The 27,596-nt window shown below is 39.0% G+C and overlaps 2 protein-coding genes across 2 annotated transcripts; one reads left to right on the top strand and one right to left on the bottom strand.

The window, feature by feature from the left end:
- Positions 1-711: 711 nt before the first annotated feature.
- spryd7b (SPRY domain containing 7b) lies at positions 712-5,821 on the bottom strand. The gene is made up of 5 exons (XM_085920956.1): positions 5,659-5,821; positions 4,132-4,248; positions 3,017-3,183; positions 2,457-2,559; positions 712-1,733 (listed from the first exon to the last, which is right to left on the bottom strand). The coding sequence occupies exons 1-5, from the start codon at positions 5,762-5,764 to the stop codon at positions 1,636-1,638; spliced, it is 591 nt and encodes a 196-aa protein (XP_085777082.1). The 5' UTR covers positions 5,765-5,821; the 3' UTR covers positions 712-1,635.
- A 364-nt stretch (positions 5,822-6,185) lies between these two features.
- Positions 6,186-8,654, top strand: trim13 (tripartite motif containing 13). Its single transcript, XM_085920955.1, is given in 9 exon segments — positions 6,186-6,428; positions 7,419-7,485; positions 7,488-7,544; positions 7,547-7,579; positions 7,582-7,730; positions 7,732-7,860; positions 7,862-7,909; positions 7,911-8,065; positions 8,067-8,654. Coding segments are annotated over 9 exon segments (783 nt in total). The 5' UTR covers positions 6,186-6,410; the 3' UTR covers positions 8,194-8,654.
- The last annotated feature ends 18,942 nt before the right edge of the window (positions 8,655-27,596 follow it).

Below are 27,596 nucleotides of genomic sequence, written 5' to 3' on the forward strand. Positions count from 1 at the left end.
GAACAGAGGACTGTCCTGTGTGCTGTGCTATAGTCAGTGGTAAATTGGATGATTTACTCAATCAAATACTCGTAACTTTTTTTTGAATACTTGACTGATTGGCAAACGGATTGGTTTATTATAAACCGTAGTACATGGCTATGATTCTGAATAAATGTTTAAACCACAGATTTTTTTAACGCAGCATAGTTTGTGTCAATACATCTCTGGCAGTTACCCAACAAAACAAACCGTTTGAAAATTGGTTGTGTAGGGCAATTGAGTTAAACTCAATTGACTGATTTTATGATCTCTGGCCTAAGATGGCCACCACTGGCAAGTCACTTTAGATTGGCAGATGTATCCAGTTCACCACTACGCCATCTCTCTCTCCCTCTTTCTCTCTCTCCCTCCCCCCATCCGTCCGTCCATCCGTCCGTCCGTCCATCCATCCATCCATCCATCCATCCATCCATCCATCCATCCATCCATCCAGACACCTACCTACCTTAACTATCCATCTTAGCTTAGACAAAGAACTATTCACACTTAGAATCACTCCTACGAACAATTTGGAGTGGTGTATCGACCAATCTGGTTGAAGTCTTTATTACCTTTTTTTTTTTTGCTTTCCAAAAATATTGAAAAAGAACAGGCAATTATGCTTTGTAGCTGCCAAGATTTTATTTTTGGGAGCGTCAAAATGCTTTTTTTTTTTTAATGATCTGAATATTAAATAATTTTTTGCTTTTGATAATTATAAAACATTTGTTTTGGTTAAACATTCAATCAAAATCATGCAGAAATATTAGCGTAAATGTGTATAGAAAGCCTTTCCTGGCTATGAATCACTTAAAACAAAAACAACCTAATGATTCCTGCAGACAAATGTTTAATCAACAACAGTATTTGGATTTGCTTGTACAATCAATTACATGGTTAGTGCAAACAAAGACAAGTACAGAGCTGGAAACTTAAGCAGCAAACCTCCAACAATATGAACCATACAGCATTTCATTATCAGAGCCTAGCGTCACGACTTCCGATAATATTCATATTGAAGAATAAATACGTCATAAAAGATTTCAAGATATACATCTAAGGAGAAGGGGATCAGAAGGTGTCTGTAGAAATGACTTCTCATTCCAATCTTAATGTTTTTTTCTGTCAGTTCCAAACAGCAAAAAAAAAAAATAATTGCCATCCTCAAGGTTTCAATAATGAACTTCATGAATTCAGACAACGCAAAAGCGATCAAGCCATTCAAAAAAGAGAGATCATTTGAAGTTTGATATGTGAATAAAATAAATATAATTACAGGTCAGTGCAGGCATTTTTAAACCATTAGACATTATAAAGAAATATCCCCAGAAATGGCTTCCGATCCTTGAAGGATCCACTCTTAGGAGTCCAGAATGAACAACGAGGAGGCTTTAGTTGAAGTGATACAACTGATAATGAAAATACTGACTGGATCATTCTCCCCACTATTAAAAGCCTTTGTATATGTGAATAACCATAACAAATCGACATCCTTGAATGATCATTCGGGAGAGACGGGGAGGGATCGGTCAGAGATAATCCACCAATTACAATCAAAACATTATATATGATACAGGTTGCAAAGACGAGGACGAGTACGAGAAAGGCGCTGATTTAGAAGATTTGCTGTTCGAAAAGGATCTTCTCAAATCCTTGAGGAGGCGTGTGATAGAAGTCACTGAACTGGCAGTCTAAGATGGCACTGTCATCCACTGGAACATCAAACAAAAACATACATTGGGAGGGACAACTTCAGAGCATCAACATCAGTTATTTTATTTTGGTAAGAGTGGTCACACATTGACTTAAAAAAAAACAAATGCATAAAACATGGAGCAGGTTTGAAACGTGACAAAGTGGAAACATTTTATTTCTATCATATTACTTTTTTTTTTATTCTCTGTGTGCGCTCAGAAAATTTTGTTCAATAAATAACTTGAGAAAAAAAACTAAAAATAATTTAAATAAATCTGTCTAATAATTTTCAAAAGTAATTTAAACAAAACAAAGGGGGTACATATGTACATCCATACATACATACATACATACATACATACATACATACATACATACATACATACGGTCTGAATCAAGATTGCACATTTGCTAGCCTTGTAAATTTAATATGTAGGATCTATTTAACAGTATCACAGAATTGTTCTGCTTGAGTTGGAAGATTTTTTTAAAATTCTTTTATGTTAGATGTTAAACAGAATTTTCAAAAATACCTTCACTTCTCAGCATGTAAAATGTGCAAAAATGATCCTGTGCTATGATGTGCTATAATGGATCAATAAGCTTAAGTTGCCCTGATTCAGCACACCACTATTTGACAACTTTTTGGTTATATAGCACATTCTCCCTAATGCTCACAATATTGAATCCTAAAATATGTGATCGTGTGCTCAAGTGACGTTGTAATCAAATGCACTTACCATAAACAATGGGGTACACGGTGCCTCTTATCCCCGATGCGGGACAATGCATGTCCTTTCCATTCAGATACAAGTTCATCTCCACATGATCATATGTGATGCCCTGTGGATGACATGAATATAGGCATTTGGTACCATGTTAAAAATTACTGCATGCATGCATTGAGAAAGTATAAAAAAAAGTGGGGGGAACCCCCCCCCCCCCCCCCCCCCCCCCAACATACTCATTTAATTCGGCAGCATGATTTATAATGTGCTGTATTGGAAAGGTATGCTTACAAAGGTAAGCTTACAAAGATATAGTTACTATATCTATAATATATTCTATATTCTAGTATATCTTAATTTTTAAAATGTAGCGTCCTCTGCTGGATAAAGTGGGACACTGCCTCACATGCCCTTGAAGTGAAAGTACAACTGATCAATTCTGCACTCTCTCTTAATTTTTTTTTTTTTTTTATGAATTAATTCAAACGGATGAAAACAATGCCATTTGGACTTTTTGGCAAGATTTGTCGTTCTGTCATAGACACACAAAAACGACTTTATATGACACTCACCACAATGTCGCCCTCCTGAGGAAGGTTGTTGGCAGGCAGGCGGTTCTTCTCTTCACCGTTGTAAACCACACAGCCATCATGTCTCAAGACGAGGCTGTTGAGGTCTCTGCCTAAAGGCACTTGATTGAGATCGGCTTTTTGTGTGGCCACGCCTACTCCCCACACACCTTTTAACACACACGGATTAGCAGTGAAGGGGTGCACGTCAGAAACAAAAAAAATCAGACAATGACTCTGTGTACAGTTGAACTTTAAAATTCTAAATGAGTAAAACTGTTGGTAAAACAATATTTTAACTGGTTGTAAATTATCAAACCGCACATTTGACAACAAAATTATCTTTACGTGCGGCAATATTGCAGTTACCCTATTTTTAAATTGACATGTGTTAACAATTTAAATGAAATTAGCGTGTTAAGTTACCACTGAGCTTATTTTGATGACAAAAACTACGTTGTATGCAAGATTTGTCGCGCTTCAATAAATACTTTGGCAACACAACGGATATGAGAAGTTACACAGCACAATTCCTGTTGCTACTCGCAGCTAGAGAACAATTGAGGACGCTCTGAGTAAGCTGTCAAACACATCGCAAAAGGCCCAGCGAATTACGAAAGGCATCGCGGAATTCATCGCAATGGGTTTGCAACCGTACTCTGTTATAGAGAATCGGGGATTTCGGAGAATGATGGAGGCAACGGAGCCGAGGTACGTCATCCTATCCCGACGCTATTTCACCGACACGGCCGTCCCGGCACTCTACAAGCAGACTAAAGCAGAAAAAACATCATCGCTGTTGAATGTAGACCGAGTCGCCGTTACATGTGATGCGTGGACGTCTGTAGCCACCGAGTCATTTGTTACTCTAACTGCGCATTTCATAACCGATGAGTGGGAGCTGAAAGCACACGTGCTTCAAACAAGAGCAATGCATGAAAGCCACATTCCGTGAGACAAAAAGAAATGTGGAAAAAGTGCATCATATATATAAATTAAAAATGCATCAATAATCGTTTTATAATCGAATCGGAGCCTATGAATTGTAATCGTAAGGTGCCTCAAGATTCCCAACCCTAATAAATAGTGACTGTTGGACATCAGAAGTTGAGGCTCACCAGTGGACTGAATCTTGAATTCAAAATAACTTTTGTTCTGGTGTAGAGGAGCGTTTGCAAGACATGCTCCAGTGCCACAAATCCTCCGGCCACTCTTCACTATGACAACATCTGTGCCTGCAATACAAAAAAAAACAAAAAACAAAACGGTCAGTCCTTTGTAAAGCTTTTAAAACTAATGACAAATTGAGCAGTAGGTTTCAGAGAAAGTTTGGGATGGAAGAAGTTGAACCACCGGGAAGGGAGAATACACAGCAATTCTGTTTCCACAGGGGTGATGTAGCCCAAATTTGTACACAAGTCTGAACGCAGCAAGCATAGTGACAATTACAACAATTAGTTGTATAGAAAACACTTCGAAACCATACATATGAATCAATTAAAAGAAAACATTTAAATAGGGCAATAATTCTTTCTTATACCGCTGCACAAATTAATTCACTAGGTGCCATTTGTAACCTTGCAACATTGGGCAATATAAACAAACACCCACCATATTCTTATTGGGGAAGATTTTGGTATAAAATTTCCATCCATCCATTTTCTGAACCGCTTTGTCCCCACGGGGGTCGCGGGCGTGCTGGAGCCTATCCCAGTCGTCATTGGGCAGCAGGTGGGGGACACCCTGAACTGGTTGCCAGCCAATCGCAGGGCACACAGAGACAAACAACCATTCGCACTCGCACTCACACCTAGGGACAATTTGGAGTGCTCAATCGGCCTACCAAGCATATTTTGGGGATGTGGGAGGAAACCGGAGTGCCCGGAGAAAACCCACGCGGAAACGGGGAGAACATACAAACTCCACACAGGGAGGGCTGGAGGTGAAATCGAACCCGCACCCTCCTAACTGTGAGGCGGACGTGCTACCCAGTACGCCAACCCAGCTTCCTCCCATATTTCTTGAAAAAAAAACAACAACAACGGTAAATTGTCCAAAGGTGTGATTTTGAGTGTGATTGGGTGTTGGTCTACATATCCTGCGAATAGCTAGCAACACAATGCACCCCGCCTCTCACTTAAAATCAGCCGCGATAAATTCCAGCACAACCTTGACCCCAATATAGATGGGCAGCACAGAAAACGGATGAGTGGATGATTTTACAGTCAAATATCTGGCAACACTGAAGGATGTAGCGGACCTCAGTACTAGGCCTCTCACCCAGCAGGCCTATACAGTTAGGGGTGGAATGATATGTTTGACCTTTGTGATATCATGCTTGTTGAATTGTCTCTAGCCACAGTTGTTGGCAGACAGTCAATGAATAAAGACGTGTTCCTCACTTCTGACAAGGTAAGCAAATGGAAAACAGGCCCGCGACAAGGCAAAAACTGAGATATTCAAATAAAGACATGATGAGAAACGGCAATACAAGTCTTAAATTTCTTAAAAGGTGGGATGCGAGAGAAAGCATCAATTATGGACTGCTTGTAGCCAGTAACAAGTAAGCTCGTATCTGAGGAAAACACTGAACACATTTTATGTCGATATACAAACCCACGTAGTTACGGGAAAATGTAATTTACCCATGCGATGAGTGTCTAACTGAACCGTGGGCATTTCTTTTAGTTGGATATGTCCCGATCCTCCATCTCCGCAGCAGTTCAGGCAACACGTAAACATCGCCGCCATCTTCCAAGTAAAGAACGCACGGCACCACTTCCGGTAACCATTCCTAGGCCTTAGGCCATTTTAAACCACAGCGCTACCGCAAGGCGGGGGTCAGAGCTACATCATCCTACCGCCCATCCAATCATAGTGGCACCGATAGGCAGTTACTCCTGATGGCATGGAAACAAGGGAAGAAAAAAAATCAGGGTCAAAATATCCCACACGTGACTCAATGACTATTGGATATAGCTGTTATATAACCACGCGTGAGTGAGTGAGCTTGGAAGTAAGGGATGAATACTTAATCTTGATTAAATGCGAATTCGTGCTTTATTATAGATGTTCTAACATGAAGATTGCATCACAAAGTATGAATTTACAAAGATAAGAATGCACCGTTTTGAGTTAATGATGCAGTCTTTAATATTAGATGCCACAGCTACTTTTGCAGCCTACATTGCAACACTCTTCTTCTAAACCTCAACATCTCGTCTACCAGCAGCACATTGCCGTCATCGTACAGCGGTACAGAAGACCTGTCCAAATCCCCCATAGTTTGTGCGATCCACGGAAACATCATGAGGATCCTTCAAAAGACCCAGCCTGTGAAGAGTCCTCGAGATCGCAGTCTAAGAATTTGGGCCCAGAAATCGATGACACTGATGAAATGATCTGCGCAGTGAATGTAACAAAACTATGATTCTAGTTTGAGAGCATTGCATCGTACTGACTTCAGGTTATAATATTTTGGTGACCTTAACTGCTTGAGAGGGACAAAATATCAGGGGCATATACAATATTAAACATTTTGCTAGACTAGTACAATCACTGGACATAGATTGCATTTTTTCTTTATGATTGCCACTGTGTTTGCATGGTGCAGGTGTGCCTAATATTGTGACATCTGAGCATTTAAGTGTTGCTAGGTTTAATTTGCATCTTTCATCACGATGTCGTACATTATCACGTACGCAGTGGCAGAAATAGGGCAGCATGAGAATTTGCACAACGCTAAAGTGGGTCTTAAAACCCAAGTTGACAGTTTTTCCACGCTATGGCGTTTTGCATGGCAACAACCCCTCCCGCCCTTTTACGTCAGCCAGGAACCGTCAACAAAAGTCATAGGTAAAAACGCAAAATAGTTACGTAAATTTTCAGTCAAAATAACTCGATGTACAATTTGGCCCAAAAGTTATTAATTTCAGTCATTATCTGAACACAGATGAATTAGTAATTTGTTAGGGTTTATTTTCCGCGAGTCCTGTGCGTAAAGGGTTGAACTTGAACCCGGAAGAAACGTTAGTAAGTCTGCTCGGCAACAAGCGCCTTAATGCGCGCGCGCATCCTGCCAGCAGCTGGCGAGTGAGCGCTCTGCCTCGACCACCCCCCAATCCCCGCTTGTTACTATGCGCTCCCTAAATGTGTCACGGAAACAGCGGCGTCATGACAGTGAACGTCCGTCGACGGCTGTGCTTTTCGGAGCTCGATGTCGATCTCGGTTGTGTATTGGCGCGTCCATTTTGATTTTTCAAAGTTCATTTGGCTGACTGTTACGTGGCATTCCACGTCGTGACCGTGGAGACATGTCACGTCATGCAAAAAAGTTCCACGATGGGGTAGCTCCGACGTGACAACCACTTTTTTTTCCCCCCCTTGCGTGTATGTTTTTTGACAGGAGCCAAACATGGAGCAGCTGGAAGAGGAGCTGACGTGCCCGATCTGCTGCAGGCTCTTCGAGGACTCCTGCTCTTCCACTGTTCGGACAGCTTCTTTTGGAAGTGCCTGGACGATCTCCTTGAATCTCTTCTTTCTCCAGATCGCCGTTTAGGTGCACAACGGCCGCAAGGAGAGCTCGAACAACGGCGCCAACAGCCTGCATGTCAATTACTCCCTCCGCGGCATCGTAGAAAAGTACGCCCGCCTCAAAGTGGCACCCAAAACGGGCTTGTGCGCTCACCACACGGTGCAGCCACTCAACATGTTCTGCGCCACAAACCTGAGGCAGCGCCACGGACCTGAGGCTCATTTGCGGCTGTTGCGCGACCGCCGACGAGAACCGGGGCCACCGTTATTGCTCCCTTGAGGAAGCGTACGAGATAGAGAGGCGAGCCTTTGATTAACTTGCTGCGTGGCGCGGAGGGCTGGACGATCGCGGATGCCCTCACCCCTCCTGGAGACTCTGCAAGCCACCAAGAAGGACGCGGAGCGGGCGAGTGACGACTTGTACAAGTTGGCAGCCGTGCTGGAGAACAAGAGCGAGATCCTGTGCGACTTCGAGACGCACACGCTGGCCGTCATGCAGGCGTACGACCCGGAGATGACATATCGGACCGTCCGTGCACCGCGGAGTCACGGAGCCGCTCGAGCATCTGCACGACTTCCGACAAACGTTGGTTGACCTGAATGAGGAGGGGAAAAAGAAGCAACCTCTCGGAAACCCCTGGGAGTAGCCCCTCTCGTCGTCAAAAATTGGGACGCGGCGATGCTCGGTGACGTTGATAAATAAGATGACACTGCCCCACGAGAAGGGAAGGTGGCGGCTGAGACGTCACGCCGGTGGTCCATGCACTGGCTTGCCCTGGTCTTCCTGGCGTGGGGTCTTTTCTGGCGCCGTCCACGTTGGAGCATGGTGGCAGCAGCAATGGGGAGCGCCTGTGGCAGATGACTGGCGAGTTCACGCGGGTCGTGGGCAACATCATTGACGTCCTGTCACTTACATTGTCATTTGTACGTTGATTTAAGTGAAGGTATTTGTATTTATACACATTTCTTCTTTCGGGATCACCTTTGAATTCTGCAGCCTGGACGCAAAATGAGTACATCCATTTTTTTTTATACACCACCTAATTAAATGTGGTGTTTTTTTTGTTCCTTTTCCTTGAGGCATTTCCCAAATAAAAAGGCAATCGTTTTGAATGCTTGTTTGAATTAAACTGGATGCTACAATTGATTTAAATCTACATTTACCCACGCTTGTCTCTTCAATGTGACACTGGTTTCATAACAGGGCCTGCGTGGAAAAAAAAAAAAAGGATTGCAAAAAAAGTCATCACCCCAGAAAAAGGCAGCAATCTTCATCAAAAGCCAAAACCAACGCAAAACAATGATTTCTTTACAAAAAAAGTCATATTAAAACCACAATTTACGAAAACAAATCTTGGCCTCGTTCGTTGACTGTGCATTATTTATTTAGAGGAGTTGATTTTTTTCAATGCGAACTGACCAAAATTATCAATGTATTTTTGTAATGCAATAATTTTCAATTATATGGCCGAGGGTGTGTCTCAAACAACATGGGTCCAGTGATGTCAGCAGTGACACACACACACACACACACACACACTCACATATAGATATATATATAGACCTGTTTCCAGGCAAATATGGCATGAAAATACACGCACCATGTTTTCATCAATATTTCATAATTTATTGAGCCTTTAAATATAAATACAAATAAAACAATACAAATATGGAGTTTCGCCATTTTTGAGGTTCCTTGAAACATGAATGACTACATAGCGCATCATGCACATCAGAGGAATTTAATAGGAACGTTATCCAAATAAAATTAATTCTGCAGAGAATGTAACTTTAGAATATATATTATATGTGTATGTGCGTGTGTCTATATACATATATATATATATATATATATATATATATATATAGACCTCTATATATATAGACCTCTATATATATATACACATATATATGTATATACATGTATATAGATAAATGTCTATATATATATGTCTATATAGATAAATGTCTATATATATATATATGTATATATAGATAAATGTCTATATATGTATATACAGATAAATGTCTATATATGTATATATAGATAAATGTCTATATATGTATATATGTATATGTATATATATATATATATATATATATATATATATATATGTATATGTATATATATATATATATATATATATATATATATATATATATATATATATATATATATATATATATATATATATATATATATATATATATACATACATACATACAGTAACAAATCCACACACACTGCACCCAATACAGCGCATAAAAATCCTCCGCCCACACACGGTTTGCCCCACATCGAGTCATATGGTGTTTTACTATTTTAATAACGTTTTACATTAGAAACACTTGCAGTTAGCGCACATCTAATTTTTTTCTTGGGCAGGCCTATTTTAAAAACGACACTGCAATATCTAAAATACGGATTGTAAATTCATTGTTTTGCTGACATTAAGTATTTGCAGTCGTTTTATAAACACGTCCTCTTTAAAATTAAATAAAACAAATAGACATACACTACTAATATAGAAGAAACACGGGGAAAAAATCGAGCAATTATACCAATCGTATTTTTTTTTAAAGGCTGAAACTTGAGGCCTGGTAAAGTTAAAATGCGCGTCAACTCATGCATTATCCTACTTTATTCATCACCAATACAAATGTGATCATTTATTATTCGTGATGCATTCTGTCAAAAAGGCGCGATAAACTGCTGCATGTCTGGTTGAGAAGTGGTCGCACCTTGTAGAGGAAAATGAGATTGCGCAGATTGTCATGCATTTAAAAAATGAAAAAAAAGACGAATGAGTGAGTGTTCATCCGAAAATAAATGTACATAAATGTAAACGAAGTGCAAATATCTTAAGAATTAATGTTTACAAGCGATCTATAGGAATATAAACACATGACAATGTTTTTTTTTTTTAAAGGCATTTGGTGAAGGCGTGGGGGACTTTGGCGTATCAGTGGCCATTTCAGTATTTAACGTAGTCCTATGATTATTAGGAAAAAAAAAAACGCTTCAGAGCGCAAACGTTCACAATGACTTTTCAAAATATGTAAGTCAAAAGTCACATAAACTGTCCTTTTTTAAATTTGAATAATTCATGTTTTCGAGGTAGGTTTTTATAATGAATGTACCGAAAAGTGTGTGATTGGGAGCCAAAATGGATCACTGATCATCAAGCAGTCATGGATTTTCTTCATTATTCAGGTTGGTTGGCGTAAATTGTTTTTACTGTATTGCCTCTTAATGATCATTTAGGCAAGTGCTGGACATTAAAGGAAGGGCATATTTCTGGAATAACAGTAAATGTTCATTTCAAACAAGAAAACCTCACTCCAATAGAAAAATGGGTAAAACAAATAAGTCTTCGCCACATACAGGAAACATGGACACAAAATGGTCGAGAGATTAAAGATACCATCTGTGCATGTATGAAATCCTTAATTGTGCGCAGGGAACTGTGGTAATATGTTCAGGCAATATTTTTATCTTGCTTTTTTGGTTAGTAAAGTTCAAACGGGGTTTGTAGTGAATGAGTTTTTTTGATGGCATTTATTTGTCATCGATGAAATGGTTGCTATTGAGAAAATAAGAGGACACCAAAGGCAGATCAAAATGATATCCAGTGTGTTTATTCATGGCAACATTAATACGTTTAAAACCAGGATTTACTTTGGTGGATGCGTTTGTGAGTGAGTGGTCATCTTTGCTTCAGCAGCACGATCAATACTGGAGGCTTCGGCTGAGAGAGTCCACTCCAATATTTACGTGCTGCTACAGTCAAGTGACCTGCGCCGAAACGTTGCAAGTGAGGCGGCGGAGGGACGAGGAGTGCCATCCGGACGAGCGGGTCGGGCTTCACTGTGGCAGCACGGTATGGCCTGCATCTCAGTGTAACCCACAAACCATTCCGTGCTGCTACGGCACTGCCACAACATATCTGGTTGACGCGTTTGGGTCTTCTTAATCGCATGGGATAGCCTGAAACACAAAATGGAAAAATGACATCAGTGACATACTTGGCATTAGTAGCAACAAAAGTTCAGGGGTTAAAACTATTGTCATTCATCGAATTAAACGAGACAAAGTATTGAACCACTTTGAGATTTTCGCTATTTAGCATTCGCAAGTTTGCAAAAAATTTTTGCGACCTTATTAGGGCTACCAAGATGAGTCGACTAATCATGACGACGTTGATAATTAATTTGGATTGTCGGTGAGTCGTTTTTGAATGCATTTATTTAGTTGGTTCTGTATCTCTCTCTCTCTCTCGAAAAATAGTGCCTCATCTCTCACTGGCCATATGCTTTGTGTGACGCACATGCGCAGTAGAAGTAATCTGGGTCATGAGAGATATAAACAGAAGCATTTTAGTTGGTTCAGCGGCATGGCTTACCCATGTTAGCAACAGAGAAAGTCCAAGCGTATTTCACCCAAAATACTGAATACGATGCTTTCATGGCAAAAAAAAGGCGGTGATAAAGGAGCATCTAAAATGGAAGCACGTTGCGGCTGATTCCTGATTTCTTTTCTGACAGAGACAGTCCTGTCTGGAAGCTAGCAGTTGTACATACTTTGAAGAATTCAAGCTGTAACCTACCGATAGTCATATAAGAGCCGCTACATGCCGCGATTTGAACATGAGCCCATTTGTCAACTAATTGCGACTACTGTTATTGATTAGTTGACTTGCAAAATAATCGTTTATTGCAGCCCTACTTGTGCCACAAGAATATTTCAAACAAGATATTTTCAAAGCTTTATATTTTTTCTTTATGTCAGTTTGTTTTAATACTAACAGTTTTTACCGAATGTTAAAATGCCACTAAATAAATTGCCTCTGTTTGTGGGTGTGGAAAAAAAAAATAGCTGATCAGCATCCTGAAATATAAAATAAAAGCTTCTCTGTAATGATTCATTATCAAATTGACTTGACTTTAGGATAGATTTAATCTGCCAACAATCACTTGGTGCCATGACCCAAAGATCTCACAGGAAGGCGCATCGTTGCCAAGAACCAGGGCATTGGTGTTACAGATGGATGTGAGTTCCGGCTGACTCATGTGACAGGCATTGGATTTATTCTCTGTGTGTCACAATGCACATGATATAATTATGTAAAGCTAAAGTGTGTCTGTGTGTTGGCAGTGGGGGGAAAACCAATAATGCTTGTCTATTGAGTGAGGCTGTGTTTTTACCAGCAGAGGTCTCAATGGACCTGAAATGAAGAGGAATTTCCAATGGGCCTGATAACATCTTTCTTTCAAATACACACAAATGTTGGGTCATTGTAAACTTATCAAGTGATTGTATGTGCAGCATGATCTTCTTAAAGTCAAGGCCAATCCAACACTTCTTTTCACTTACCTTTTAAAAATAATTCTGCTGAAGCATGGTTAAAAAGCCATGCCTGACTTTCATTTCATATCATTTTTATTTATTTTTACTTTTGTCACATTCAAGTTACTTCTGTGACCATTGTGGGGTTTTCTTTCATTAACCGAGGGGTACCAACAATTTACTCCATGTGTGTATGTACTGTTTTATGAGGAACTATAATCGGCCAAATTTGGTCCCATGTTGATCATTTTGAAAAGAGCTATAATCAGCAGAACGATAAATCAGGCAGGCCCTACTATATAATTGCTGACAAATATATATACGATATATATTGTTGCTTAACACTGACACGTTGATCATACGGTTAAAGGCTTTATGAACGTGACAAATATGGAACAAATGAAATTACTTGAAATTGTTTCCTATGGGAAGAAATGTGTTCTACTTTAAAGGTTCCACTGTATATTGCAAATGGTACAGCTCCTTGCCCTGCTATTTACTCAGATTTATTCATAGATAGTACAAAAGAAAAAAAACATAGCTGACCGAGTAAGGATAATGAGTCTTAAACAAGTTTGCTTTCTTAGTTAATTTCTTTTGAAATGCCAAGAGCCTTCCCAGCCTACCCTTCGAGAACTAGAACCTCTCCCTAATTTGTCTCTGCCAACCTTTTCAGGAAGCATGTCCAGACATGTCTGCCTTTGAGGCTGAGCCCTTTTAAGCCATTTACTACAGCGTTTGCTCACCACTCAGTGGCCTCAAAGAGTCATCTGACCCTGCAGTTCAAGGGTCAAGTTACTCTCCGTGACACCGATGTTATACATTGTCATCGTCTCTCAGAGCAAGTGGGGCTGACTTTGTTTTCATCACATCACGGTGAGAAAAAGAAGGAAAGTTCAATGATGGCTCACAAGTAAAAATGCGTCAGCAATACTGCGAATCAAGGGTGTCGAACTAATTTTTGTGGCGGGCGGCATTGTAGTCATAGTTTCCCTCGGAGGGCCATTATGACTGTTAACGTCTTCTATATACGTACAGTATAGGCTACACAACAAACTGATGAAGAACTAGTTATAAAATCAGAGACAAGTAAAAACTGTTCAAATAGTTTAAAAAGATGAATGGCAATGAAAAAATTTAAAAAGTGAAGACAATTTGTTTTTAGTCATGACACAAAGTCGATGCAAAATTTGTCTTCGCAGGCCAAATAAAATGATGTGTCTGGCCCATGGGCCTCGAGTTTGACACCTATGCTGAAAGTGCTTCATGAGGCGTGTTACATCAATGATAAGGGAATTCAGACGGATGTAGCAACAAGTCACGTCACAATACATAAAAATGAATTACGAAAAATGTTGAATACGGTTTCTTACTAAGATGGAGGTGGAAGGGGGGCAGGAGGTATCTCCACCTGTACTTGCTCTATGCTCCACTCTCTAAAAAGTTAAGTAATTATTCCGCAAACAAACCAAAAGTGATGAAAACCCAAACTCATTGGCAACGCTTCAAAGCATGAGAAACTATTGCTATTCTTCACTCACACAAATTTCAAAAGTCTGCAAAAAAAAAAAAAAAAAAACTTTCACAGTAGGGCTGATTGCACTTTGAAAGATATTGCAGTTTCGATTCAATTTGCAATTTTTGTTGAAGTCAAGTGTCAGTGATTCACAATGTGTAGTAACATTTAGAAACATACAGAAAATGACACCATACAATAATAATAATAAAAACATTTAAGTCTATGACGACTTAACTGTTTCAGAGACTGGTTGCTTCATGACAGCCTGAAATTCAGATCAGCGTATTAATCGAATCTTTTGTTCCTAACGGTAATGGCGAGTGTAAAAATCACAACGAGAATATTTCTGATTGTATTATTTAAATGTGGAAAAAGTAATTATTTCTTGTTTAGAAAGGATCAAAATGTATGATATTCATTATTTCTGCTGCTGCTTTGCATGAAATTTTTGCATTTTCATCCAAACATAATTTCTTTGATGTAATAAAAAAACCCATTCCCCTTTACAAAGAAAGATAAGTTGTATATAAATAATTCCGAGACCTATTATTGTGACCCAATACTCTGCGTTGTGAAACATTAAGATAAAAGCAAATAACATTGCAGATATTCATAAATTTGACATCAAGCTTTTTCACGTGGCTGACGACAGCATGTTCCGCAGTTAGCGCTGGTGCTAAATCGTTAACGTAGCCGTCATCTTGTCAATACACTAATCGGACTTCAGTAAAAAAAAAAAAAAACTACTGTACATCCAAGTATTTTGGATCTTTCCCAACTTTGCGCTTCATTTTAGCGATTAGCATGCTTATTTGCCTCCTTGGTGAAAAGTGCTACTTGTTAGTGGGGTAGTTTATTTGTTACCATGATAGAAAGGATTCGCATCACGAAGCTCTTTGCTGCTGCACACGGATTTACGTGAGATATAAAGTCTCTGTTGTTGCAGCACAGGCTCACTTTAGGGTGGTCACAAACTAATGTTTAGACTCGATGAACCTATTGATTAATCTGGGAAATATTCCCGCGCAACCGTCTCTTTTTTTTTTCTGGAATGTAACGCCCACAATAATCGAGGGAACACAGTATATATTTAAAACAATTATTTTGTACAATTTCAGCCTCACCCCTAATAAATGCTTGGTGCTCTCTGTAGTTGAGTAAATAAAAATAAAAAAACTGTGCCGAACAGAATCAAGAACAAAATCACACTGGATGGGAAGCCTTGACTTTGACTTGAGGAAGTAATGAGAAAAACATCAAACTGGTTCAACAGCAATCCTGACCTAATTATTGTGCATCAAAAAGGTACATTGTGGATTTGATATAGGAATGACATAGTACGAATACAGCAGCACCATCTGAATATTCCAGGGACCGTGCAGTGTCGATCTGTACTAGATTTGCTCTGAGCGCCCTCACTAGTTCAAACACATCATTCTGATTTGTGGAAGCTGAATTGAACATTTTAGCCACCAGGGGGCAGTATAACAAGAACAAAGCATTTCAAAATAAAATACAGAAATATTCATTTACAGAGGATAAATATGCCTGTGAATATTGTTATTCAGTATGTGTTGCTGCACCATTAGTGTTGAAATGTTCATTGGGTTGTTACTACCGCAGCATTAAGGCTACTTTTGTTCTTCTGCCCATTTGCACTGTGTGCTAGCATGTGGAGGGCTCGAGACTAAGTTTGCGCAATGGTTGACTGGTGTGCCCAACTTTTTGTCTTGGTCGCGCCAACACAAAAGTTAGGTGCAACACTATTTTGTGGCAGTAGGCTCATTGACACAGACAGGGTGATATGACTGAAAAACCGAAGAGTTTCACGGTCAAAGCTGGAAATGTTTTTTTTTTTTTTTTTGTGGGGCAGATTTTTAAATGAATGACTTTATTTGAGGTGCAACTTTCTAATTTTGTGGGGCAATTTTCCTTTCAAGGAAGCCCAAAAATGATTTTATTAAACAAAAAATGACAAATAAAAGTTTTTTGTTTTTTTTAAATATAACCAACAGTTTCTTCTTAGACAGCAAACAGCATTTTCTTGCCTAGAAGCCGAGCTAAATTGATAAAAAAAAAAAAAAAAGACTAAATAACCCGACTGTAATGTAATTTCAAAAACATTTATTGTGCAGACCCCAAGAGCCAAAATCCAAACTCTATTGTAAAAGGAAATGAATAACACTCCAAATAAATATTTCATACTGTGTTATTATGCTTAACCTTATAGGTCACCCCCTGACAAGCAGTGCATAGTGTACAGTAGTTTATTTCTGGTTTAATTTAGAGAGTAAAGAGAGTCTAGACATTGATGACTTTGCCCGCTATTGTACTGTGCAGACACGGATAGCGTTATCCCCACCCCTGAGAATAATCAACTGTTTGTTGTGAAGTGTCGTGCCATCTTTGACCTTCAAGAAAATATAATAAATAAATATTTATAATAACATACACACTCACACATATATATCTCAAACTGGGAATAGTTAGTACTTGGTCAGTCATGACTTGTAAGGCAAAGTACCACTGGACTTTACCACAGACAAGAGGGAGAAAATAATCGGATTTCTGTCCTACTGGATTAGTGAAATCTTGTCATCATAGTAAATTAGCAAAACGTTATTTTTTCTGACTACGTTTTTCCCTGCAGTTACATCACTTCCATGGCATATTGTATGTTATTCTTCCGATTCTTTCAATATTATTTTTCTTGCCGGCATTCCTCCCTTTATTGTTTTTACTCCATTTCCACAGCAGGGAAGTGGTACACCCATATAGTCCAAATGAGTTTACTTTTCAAATGGACCAAATATTTCAGTTAAACAATGTTCGAGAATGACAGGCAAACGGTGACCAGTGGGAACGGTACTTAGCCAATCAAGGGGGCATGAAATTTGAAGATAAAAAAGTCTTTGCCGCCAACAAGACATTGTAGGATCCCAGTCTCGAGGTTTTTTTTTTTCTTCTTTATAAAAACAACATTAACACCGCGCCTTAATTTCCCAGACACTTTTAAAGAGGTGCTTGAGAAGGCTGGTAGCAGAAAGGCAAAGTGTGCAGCGGGAACACATCTTGCTACACACTGTGATAGCGCTACCTCAAATGACCTACAATGGAAGGGATTCACCGGCACATCTTACGTACTCCCCCCTCCCCCATAAATAAATAAGCAGAAGCACACCAATGACACTTGTAGTCTCTCTCAAAAATACCTCAATTAAATAACTAACCAACCGTTTACCAGATGCCCCCCAAAAAACAACACACACTATTGTTTTAATAGATGCACGTGAAGCACAAATAACATCTAACTAAATCATGTATCAAATCTTAATCAATAAAAATAACTAGAAGTGTGTCAATTACAAAAAGACAGTGCTATGCAGGGTTCAATTACAACATAGAGAGATTGTCGCTTCAGACATATTTCATTCTTTTGACCACGTTCACAACACATGCTCTTATTTTGGCAAAAGGGCTGCAGAAGGAGAAAAAAAAAAAAATCAGCTTTGTTCCCTACAGCTGACTAAATGAAATAATGCTGGAGCAAATCAAAACCAAATACTAAAGCAGTTAAGGATGTACTTGAATTTTTTTGCCTTAATGTTATTTCTCTTTCCGTGTATAATGGATAAAAGCTAACTACTGTTAAATCATTTCTACAATATTAACACATAAAGGACAGCCTGCACTATTTACACAATTACAGCATTTGTCCACGCGGGAGGTGGCATGCAAACATGACAGCTTGTGCTGTACCTAATACTAATGGAAGACAGACGGCGTAAACTTTGTGCTGAGCGGTGCAGAAAGGGAAAAAAAAAAAAAGTTACAGGGGTGTATACGAAGGATGGGGAGGTGAGGTTGTGGGATTACAGCACATGTGAGCATGAAGAAAGGAAAGAAGACACACCACGAAACGATGGGTTGCGGTGGGGGCGGGCGGGGGACGGAGTCCATTTTGCCAAAGGGGTCAGGCAAGAAGACAGAGTGATGAGTCACAGAATGTCACACAGTCTGAAACGGCACCACCACACTTTATGAAGACTGTTGTAAAAATGAACGGCAGCAAACAGGTAGTCAAAATGGAAAACTTAACACCATGCTTATAATAGTTATCTAAGTAAAAAATGAATGATCATCTATTTACATGAACGCACACCCAAAAGTCAAACAAAACTTAAAGAGTTCAATCGGTCATTACGTGAGCATCTAAAAGGATTGACCTCAAAATGTTTTCTTTTGTGTATCAATGATGGTAAAGTGTAAAAATCATAGAAGGAAATTATTCTCATTGCTCAGTAGTTTTAACATTTTACCAACATAAATACTATTGTACACAACACACCTTTTTTTTTATGAGGCAAAGAAAAAAAACGTCCCGTTCCCAGCTCATCATGTGTTGTCAAAGGGCGTGTAGTTTTACATCATTCTAGACTTTTAATAGAATACATTGATGAAAGCAAAAAATGCAAAAATTTCTGTCCACTTTGATTCTTTATAATAGTGACAGTTTGGCCTTGGAACAGATTACCAGTAGTTCACATTACAGTATTGACACTTGTATGCCAATAAGGAATTTAGAGAAAATGTCTGTGCAGTTCATAAACTTGTTGGCTTTTATTTTGACTTTGCTATGCTCTTCATCATCATTGTGCGTGTGTTCGCCTAAAATCGACATGATACGTTAGAGCTGGACAAGTTCAAAAACCTTGCCTATTACCCATGACATGTAACAGAAAGTGATACATGATGCTACAGGATGACTACAACATGATGTACTATTATTACTAAGAGCCTTGATGATACTATTACAGCTTCACAATATTGACGACATATCAGAACTAAAAATGGAGCGACACAAAGCAACGGGGATGTGTAAAAATGAAAGTAATATTGTTAATATTGAGTGATTGTGACAAATTTGAATAGCAACGCTGACTGAGTCGAGAGAAAAAAAAAAAAGGGGGTGGAGGGGGGTATTTGAAGTAATTAAATAAATGAACCACATCATAATTAAAGTAAATTCCCTATGATTGGTAAGACAATTGTTTTGAAATACACAGTGGTTTCATAGCTAGACTAGATTTCTAAAATCATGCAAACATTACACTGGAGCATGACAGCACACACAAGGCTGCATGTGCGCGAGTAAAATAAACGTCATGTAAAGTTGCCATGACCCCGCCCCCCCCCCTTTGTTGGAGTGAGTCCTGTGAACCCCCCCCCCCGCCAACACACAAAATTATAGATTTTACACAACAGCAATTTCCTCCCCCACATGCTTTTATGCTCTGCTAGGGGAGACGAAAGTCCCTCCATAATCGCATGAAGTCATTTGCAGCAAACTACAGAAACCACCTTGGGGTGGGATTCTTAAATTCACACAAATTGAATCAAAATACAATCCCGCAAATATTTGAGTAAAAAAGAAATAATACCAACAACTCAAAACTTTATAATTCCATCAAAAGACATGGAGGTCTACGACTACGTAACATATTAACCGATCTTCCTTCAGATGCAAGGGTGGCAAACTAAAGCCCATGAACCATATACAGCCCGTCAAAGCGTTTAATCCGGCCCGCTGTGCTATTCGACTAATTATTAAAACCTCAGCAGACAATTACTAGCACATAAATGTTAATAATGTGTATAACAAGAGGAAACATTTGTGCAAATATTTCATGAAAACTAAAATGACGCCTATTAGGGAGGAGATCAATGCAAGGCGTGGACATGTAATTAAAATTAGATGTTTGTAGTATCCAAAAGTGTTTCTATTTTAAACTCTCCAGCCAATTGCTTTGAATCAGGGTGGGGGGGGAATCTGAATACCACAGGGATGTCAGAGCCAGTGGCTCTATTCGATGAGATTGTTAGAACCTATTTGCATGAATAAACAAAGCATTTAAGGCAGAGTGGATCCTGCAATAAAAGATCTATCTGTATGTTTAAAGGTTAAAGAGTGGATAGTATAGATCTGAATTCATCTTAATCCAGGGGTGTGCAAACATTTGCGTTTAATGGTCACATTCAATTTTTATTCTTTTCAACTGAAAGATGGGCCCGGTCATTTGTAGATGAGGTAAAAAAAAAAAAAGTGACTTTCACATCAAGGGTAAAGTACGTACAGTACATCACATGATGATTTGGTGCTGTTTTTACACTCACCCAATCCATATATTTATTGGGACATTGACTCAGACTCAAGCCCATCCTTACTGCATGTACCACGATACACAATTGTTATTTTAACAGGAAATAACTTAATAAATATACTCATAATTAAGGTAAGGGATTTCTCCAGAATTACTAGTTTATGCCACAAAATCTTATTTGTGATGCAGAAAAACTGGTCTTTATTTCTCACTGGTTTAGTAATATTTTTTTCCTATGCTCTTGATATACTTTATTGAAATTGTACAAAATTTCGTCCAGTCCTGTGTAATAAGCTTTTTGAGTGATGTCTGTTGTGTCTTGTTTGTGATTTTTTTTTTGCTTTGTAGATCCGGAGTTCATCAATAAATTATTGATTTATTTTCAATGTAATTATTTGCAGTCAACCCAAATAAGCAATGACCAATAAACTCAAACAATTAAAAGGTACAAATATAAAGCTAATTTAATTCAACAAATTACAGAATTCTCAATGTGCAGTATATTCTCAGTGGGCCCTGTGTGGCCCCCAGGCCATACTTTGCCCACCCATGTTATAACAAAATATTTTAAGCAAATACCATGAATGTTATTTGATGGACCCATTTAATTTGTTAATCTTGAGCGGTGGAGTCAATAGAGGGAAATAAAACCCGCGTTTTCTGTCCGATCTGCGGTTGTGCGTTTTCCCTCCTAAAAGTGAGAGGAGGTTCCGGGTGCATTTGTTGACACTGCGCGGCTCCGTGCGAGCGAGCCTGGCAGCTGTGTGCACCTCCCGCTCAAACCGAAAAAAAAAAAAGAAAAAAAAAGATCCAACTTTTAATTCAAAACTTTAGCAGATACACCTCGCCGTCGACTACATGCAACCGCACCCGTATTCGCAGCAAAAAAAAATCGGTGGAAAATGGAGCGGCTGTTTTGCGCGTTTCTGTCGTGCCCCCACCCCCGCCACTCCTCGCCCCCAATAGATGCTAACACGCCAAGCTAACTTGCTCGTAGCTACGAAGCTGGCCAAAAAGACTAACGTCTCTCCACGGCAGTCGCTCTCCAGCTACTAACACCACCACTACCTCCTTCTCCGTCAAAACTCAAAATGAAAATGTCGCACGGCGGCAATTACCTTTCTCACCATCGATACGCCGCTTCTTCTTTTGTCCCGTCTCTGAAACTATTTTTTTGTCCGTACAAGAAGGGAAAGAAGCGGCGGTGACGGCTGCTTCTCCGTCTCTTACGTCCGCAGCATCCTGCTGTAAAACACAGCAGCTGCTCGAGCGATCGCTGCTCACTCGAAAATGGCGCCGAAAGATACACTCCTCATTCAAATTCGACAGAGTCTGCTGGCCCTCCTATTGGCTGGCGGCGGGCAGCAGCGCTCGTCGCTGATTGGCCCACTTGGCAACGTACTCTTGAGGCGAGCGAGAGAGGGGGGAGGGAAAAGAGAGAGAGAGAGAGAGAGAGAGAGAGAGAGAGAGAGAGAGAGAGAGAGAGAGAGAGAGAGAGAGAGAGAGAGAGAGAGAGAGAGAGAGAGAGAGAGAGAGAGAGACATACATACATACATACATACATAACAACATTACTCATGTTAGATAGATAGATAGATAGATAGATAGATAGATAGATAGATAGATAGATAGATAGATAGATAGATAGATAGAGAGAGAGAGAGAGAGAGAGAGAGAGAGAGAGAGGTGGGGGGATTGGGGGGCCAGATTGACCCTTTATGAGCCTCAACTTCTGCACGAACCAACACAGTGCGTTAAGGCCACAGGCATGGACATTTTAATTTAGTACAGTGAGAGTAATGATTCATCTACCCTAAATAAGATAATCAAAGGGATAAAAGGCAAAGCCCCACCAGGCGGCACTACTTTTTCTTTCTTTCCCATAAATGTTTAATATTTAACACAGAGCCCCTTTCAATGAAAAAAAAAAAGGGAAAAGCTCTCTACACCACAAGACGGCGCTCTTTCCCAAATATGTACAGTGGTATCCCAAATCAGATTTGCCCATTGAAATGACTAAAAAATAACCCCAAACCTGAATATCTATAACAGTATACTTAAAGAAAATACAGTGGTGTTATAAATACATGTGATGTCAAGAGTTACACTTTTTTTTTGCAATTTTTCTTTCCTTCAATTCAATGAACATTGTACCCTTCCTTCTGGTGTTTAGGCCCTGGCCAGGTGGGGGCAGTATAATAAAGACATGTTGATATACCCCACATATAGGCAGTTTGAGCTCCTCCGAAAGCCGCAGGAAAATTAGTCCTTCTTTGTAGAGATTAAAGAATATGTTCTGTAAATACTGCATTATGAGCTATCTAGATTAGTTGCGCCACTGTTGGGTTCAAATATTTATTTCCAAGTATTTTTTTAAGTATAAAATTAGTCCTTCTTTGTAGAGATTAAAGAATATGTTCTGTAAATGCTGCATTGTGATCTGATTAGTTGCGCCACTGTTTGGTTATAATATCCATTTTCAAGTATTAATTTCGCAACACCCATGCTTTTCTTTAGTTCACCTGTGCCATTTTACATTGTTTGTTATTCTTAAAATAAACTGACTAATCTAAAGCAACGTTATGTGGTTGTTTTAAATACGCAAGGAATAATTTGTGTTTTTTTCTATTTAGTTTGACACCTCACTGGGAGAGGCACCCCTATATTTTGCTTATTGTGAAGTGAGTTGCATTCACAGCGATTGGCTGATGACCAGTTTAGGGTGTACCCTGCCTACCGCTCAAAAGCTGCTGGGATAGACCCTCGTGGGGGATACGCGGTTCAAAAAATGGATAGACGTGCTTCTGTCTAAATAAACTGCCTCAACTCACTTCACTACTAAAATCCCACAACATAATGCCCAAAAAAATGCATATTTCTTTGTCCTGAACACTAAAAGAGCAAACAGTTGTATTATTCAGCAAATGAAGGATAGTTTGCCCCCCCCCCTGAAAAGAAAATATCAGGGATTCTGCATAGTACATTAGTGTGCAGCAGAGATGATCCAGTTTCTCTTTTTTTTTTAAATCAACTATTGACAATTTGGTCATCTACAGTATGCCAGTGACATAAGATTTAGTGAAAGGGAGAACAATCAAATATTCTTTCACTGGATGGCAGATGGTAAGTAAACAATGAGCCCATGTTGTAACTTTAAACGTTTATATTTTTTTCTGATGGTGTGCCATGAGATTCTCTGTTAAAATATGTCCCTCGGCTCCACAGACATTGGGAAACATGGTTTTAAAAGAGTTAAATAAAAGAGAGAGGTGGCAGTTTCAAACTCATTCTTTTTAGTATGTATTTTGATTTAATACAGCCCCTTTTCAAAAGAAAAATCAATGTAGAGATGAAAGAAAATATGGCACCATGAGACGTGCTTGATTTTTTCTTACAAGTATTCCATACAGAGTTGTGATTCAGCGGTAACCAAAAGTTGGGGTGGGGCCCCACAAAATGAAACTGCTTTTCCTTTCACTTATATAGCACATGATCTATATTAAAAATGGAGCAGTGTTTTAATTGTCAAACTATGGCATGAAAATACCACCATATCACCCCCCGTTCTCTCTAGTATGTATTCAAGATGCTATACAGAGACTTTTTTTTTCAAAGGCATAAGGAATTTTTACAAATAGACCTAAATGACCTATGTTGTAAAGATGGTCCTTTTATCAGTCACAAGTTCATTTCTCAAGAAAATAAAACTGACATTCATTTTCAAATCAGTTTTGAAGTAATCTTTGAATCAAAAATGGCTCTTGCCCCTGGAACACGACTTTGTCATTGCCAAAATCGCCAAACATCTCCCATGTTGTCGGTTAGCTGAACTGGATACTAAATTCAAGTTGGAGCTGGGATCATCCGAATGTAATTCCGTGTTGGTTGTGTTGACAGCTGCTGTCACATGTTGCCATCGACCGTACAAACACTAAAGAACCTTTTAAGTTTACAAAAGCAAACGCCTGTGTTACGTCCTTCTTCCAAATTCTCTTTCAAAGAGCTTTACAACACATACAACAATGGATCTTACTAAGCCCGTTTATATCGCCGGAAATTAATCATGATGACTGATGCTTGTGGCTGGCGTAGGCGCACTCTTAGTGAACATGATCAGAGCTATGTCGCTTCTTACAAGCTGGGGATTTCCTCTTTATTTTTGTTTGGCCCAATAGTTAGACCATGAGCGTAAAGTGGTTCTCCCCGCTGGAGAAGCACTATGAGCGAATGCAGTACAATCAGGACTGTGGTTCGGGCCTCATAGATTTGGAGTTTTGCTCTTTATTTGTTGCAGCGAGGATTTGAACAAAACAAGCCTCCTCAAATGTATCAATTTAGACTATTTTCACTCTTTTATTGTCTAAAAAAAAAAACACCTCGCAGATATTCAAATAAAGGATGGCTTTCTACCACAGAAAGGGTTAGGGGAGGGGGTTGAGGCAACGTTTCTCACTTTTTATAAATTTTGAACACTCAAAAGCATTTTAAGATTTGTTCTCAAGTTAATTTCTATACTTCAAACTGGTAAGCGTTAAAGTATCATATAAATTGGGGACAGACACATGTACTACTATGGGGAAATGTCCATGACCTAAATGTGGATGTTCAAAAGTCTTCTAAAAAAAAAAAAACACAAAGACTTTAGCCTAAAATTAATATTGTCTGTTTGGGGGTGATTTTTGTGTGTATTTCTTTTTATATAACTAACTCGTTGGAATGAATTACTCGCTTTAATATTTAGTTTAATTACTAATTACGTTAATCAATATTTCTGGACTAACCCTCAGTTGCATTTATTGGAAAGGTGAGCAGGGCAACGCACCACCAGATCCAGCAGTTGGGACTATATCGACATTTTTCTCAAATATATATTTATGTATCTGCAAATGACTGATTAGGATAAACTTGCTCAGTTCACTCACCACAAGTTCAAGATAATGTGGGTATAAAAAGTCTACACACCCCATTTCAAATGAGAGAAAAAGACAGATATATCTTTTCAAAACTTCTTCCAACATCAATGTGACCTTTAATCTGTACAACTCAAATGGGCTCATGCAGTTGCACAAGTGAGAACACCCTTTTACTACCAATGTTCAGAATTCACATTCAAACTTATGTTGAAAAGGGAGTCAGCGCTCAACTTCCGTTTTTTAGAGTATATCTAACTAAAACAAAAACGGTTTGGCTGTTCTAGTATCCTTTTCCAGACATTTTTTGTAGTCACGTGTTCCAACACAGTTTCTGCAGAATCAAAGGGATCTCATTGTTCAAAGTCAGGAGAAGGGTACAAAAATTTCCAATGTATTAATAACACACAGTGACTATAGTCACTAAATGGAGGCAATATAGCACAATGGTGACATGACCACGTACTGGATGTCACTCCCAAACCGATTAAAAGGCCAGAAGAAAATTGGTCAGGGTGGCTGCCAAGAGGCCAACAGCAACATTGAAGGAGTTGCAGGAATTTCTGGCAGGTTCTGGCTGTTAAGTGCATGTGACAACATTCTCCCATCTTCTTAAAATGTAAAAAAAATAAATAAATAAATAAATAAATAAATATATATATATATATATATATATATATATATATATATATATATATATATATATATATATATATATATATATATATATATATATATATATATATATATATATATATATATATATATATATAATAATCCAGACACTAGAAATTTCCCACGCACTTGTGGGAAAAAAATGTGTATCATGTGTTTGGATCAAACTCAAGACTACTCAACGTCATGCTTTGGGACTGTCAGTTTGGCTGGACCATGTACATTTATTTGTACATCAGAAAAATAAACAAATATTTAAATTGAGTTGTACAGGTTATAGGTCACAATAATAGAAGAAAAAGTTCTGGGCTCAGTTTGGACTCTGTTTTTATCAAGAAATACAGACATTATTCAGAGAGATGAGCACTTTTCCAAAATTGTAGCGGTACGTCTTTCGTCCCTCACCTGCCCCTCTGTCCGTCCTCGTCCCTCCATTGTTATCCGTAATATAATTGTCCCCCGTCCGTCAACGGGGATTCCATCCCCGGTCTATCCGACGTTAGTCCGGAGAAAAAAAAAACGGAAAACAAAACAAAAAACGAAGTCCATCAGATCAAATCTGCAGTTTCATAATACGTACCTAATAATAAAGATTTAAACCTCATGAGCTGGCGAATTTAGTATTTAATTTACAGGCGAAACGTCTGGGTTCATTGCCGTGACACAAAAAGTCCAGCAGTTGGTAATATATTACAAGATTTGGTTAAAGATGTTTTTTTTTCCCTTTAAGTGTTATAAATAGGATTTTAAAAGAATTACTTTTGTTCACTTGAGTCTCTTTTGCCACCTCCCACATAAAGTAGCAATGTTTTTCTTTTTTTTTTTACATTCAATTCAGTCGAAACATAAGGATTGCACACGCCAGCCAGACAAAGCGGAAATGGAAATCCCCATCTCCATCTTTAGCCGTTTTATCCATTCTTGCTTGCTGCCTCACCATAGTCGGTTGGGAGAAGCCTTTTCAAAGTTGCCTATGGAATTGCTCCACACATCATCAAAGAGTGGCCCAACAACACACTACAGTGGTTGCACTGCAGTTGTCTTTTTATTCAACAATCTTTCTCTGGCTTGTTATACTCGACTCCTCGCTTGAACACTCCACACACTCCTTCTCCACTCCCGCCTCATCCTCAAGCCAGCTTTTCCTCACGGATGTGCACTAAGCATTCATACGCCGCTCATAGACAGCCATCAGTCACACACAAGGTGTTAAGATACCCACAAAAACAGACTCCCACGTCACGCATGAATACGCAGACACGGCCGAATAAAGTTTTTAAAATAATACACATATGTCCAAAAAAAAAAAAAAGTTTTTTCAACAACTCGCTGGAGCAGAGGTAAACGATCAAGGCACAGCTCAGGGACAAAAATGTGGCAAAAGCGCACCCTTTTGGAGCGAGGAGGAAACCTTACATACTGCTTTATTCCTGTGATG

The sequence above is a fragment of the Syngnathus leptorhynchus genome, chromosome 9 (genome assembly GCF_054491065.1).
Source record: "Syngnathus leptorhynchus isolate UIUO chromosome 9, UIUO_Slep, whole genome shotgun sequence".
Lineage (NCBI taxonomy): Eukaryota > Metazoa > Chordata > Actinopteri > Syngnathiformes > Syngnathidae > Syngnathus > Syngnathus leptorhynchus.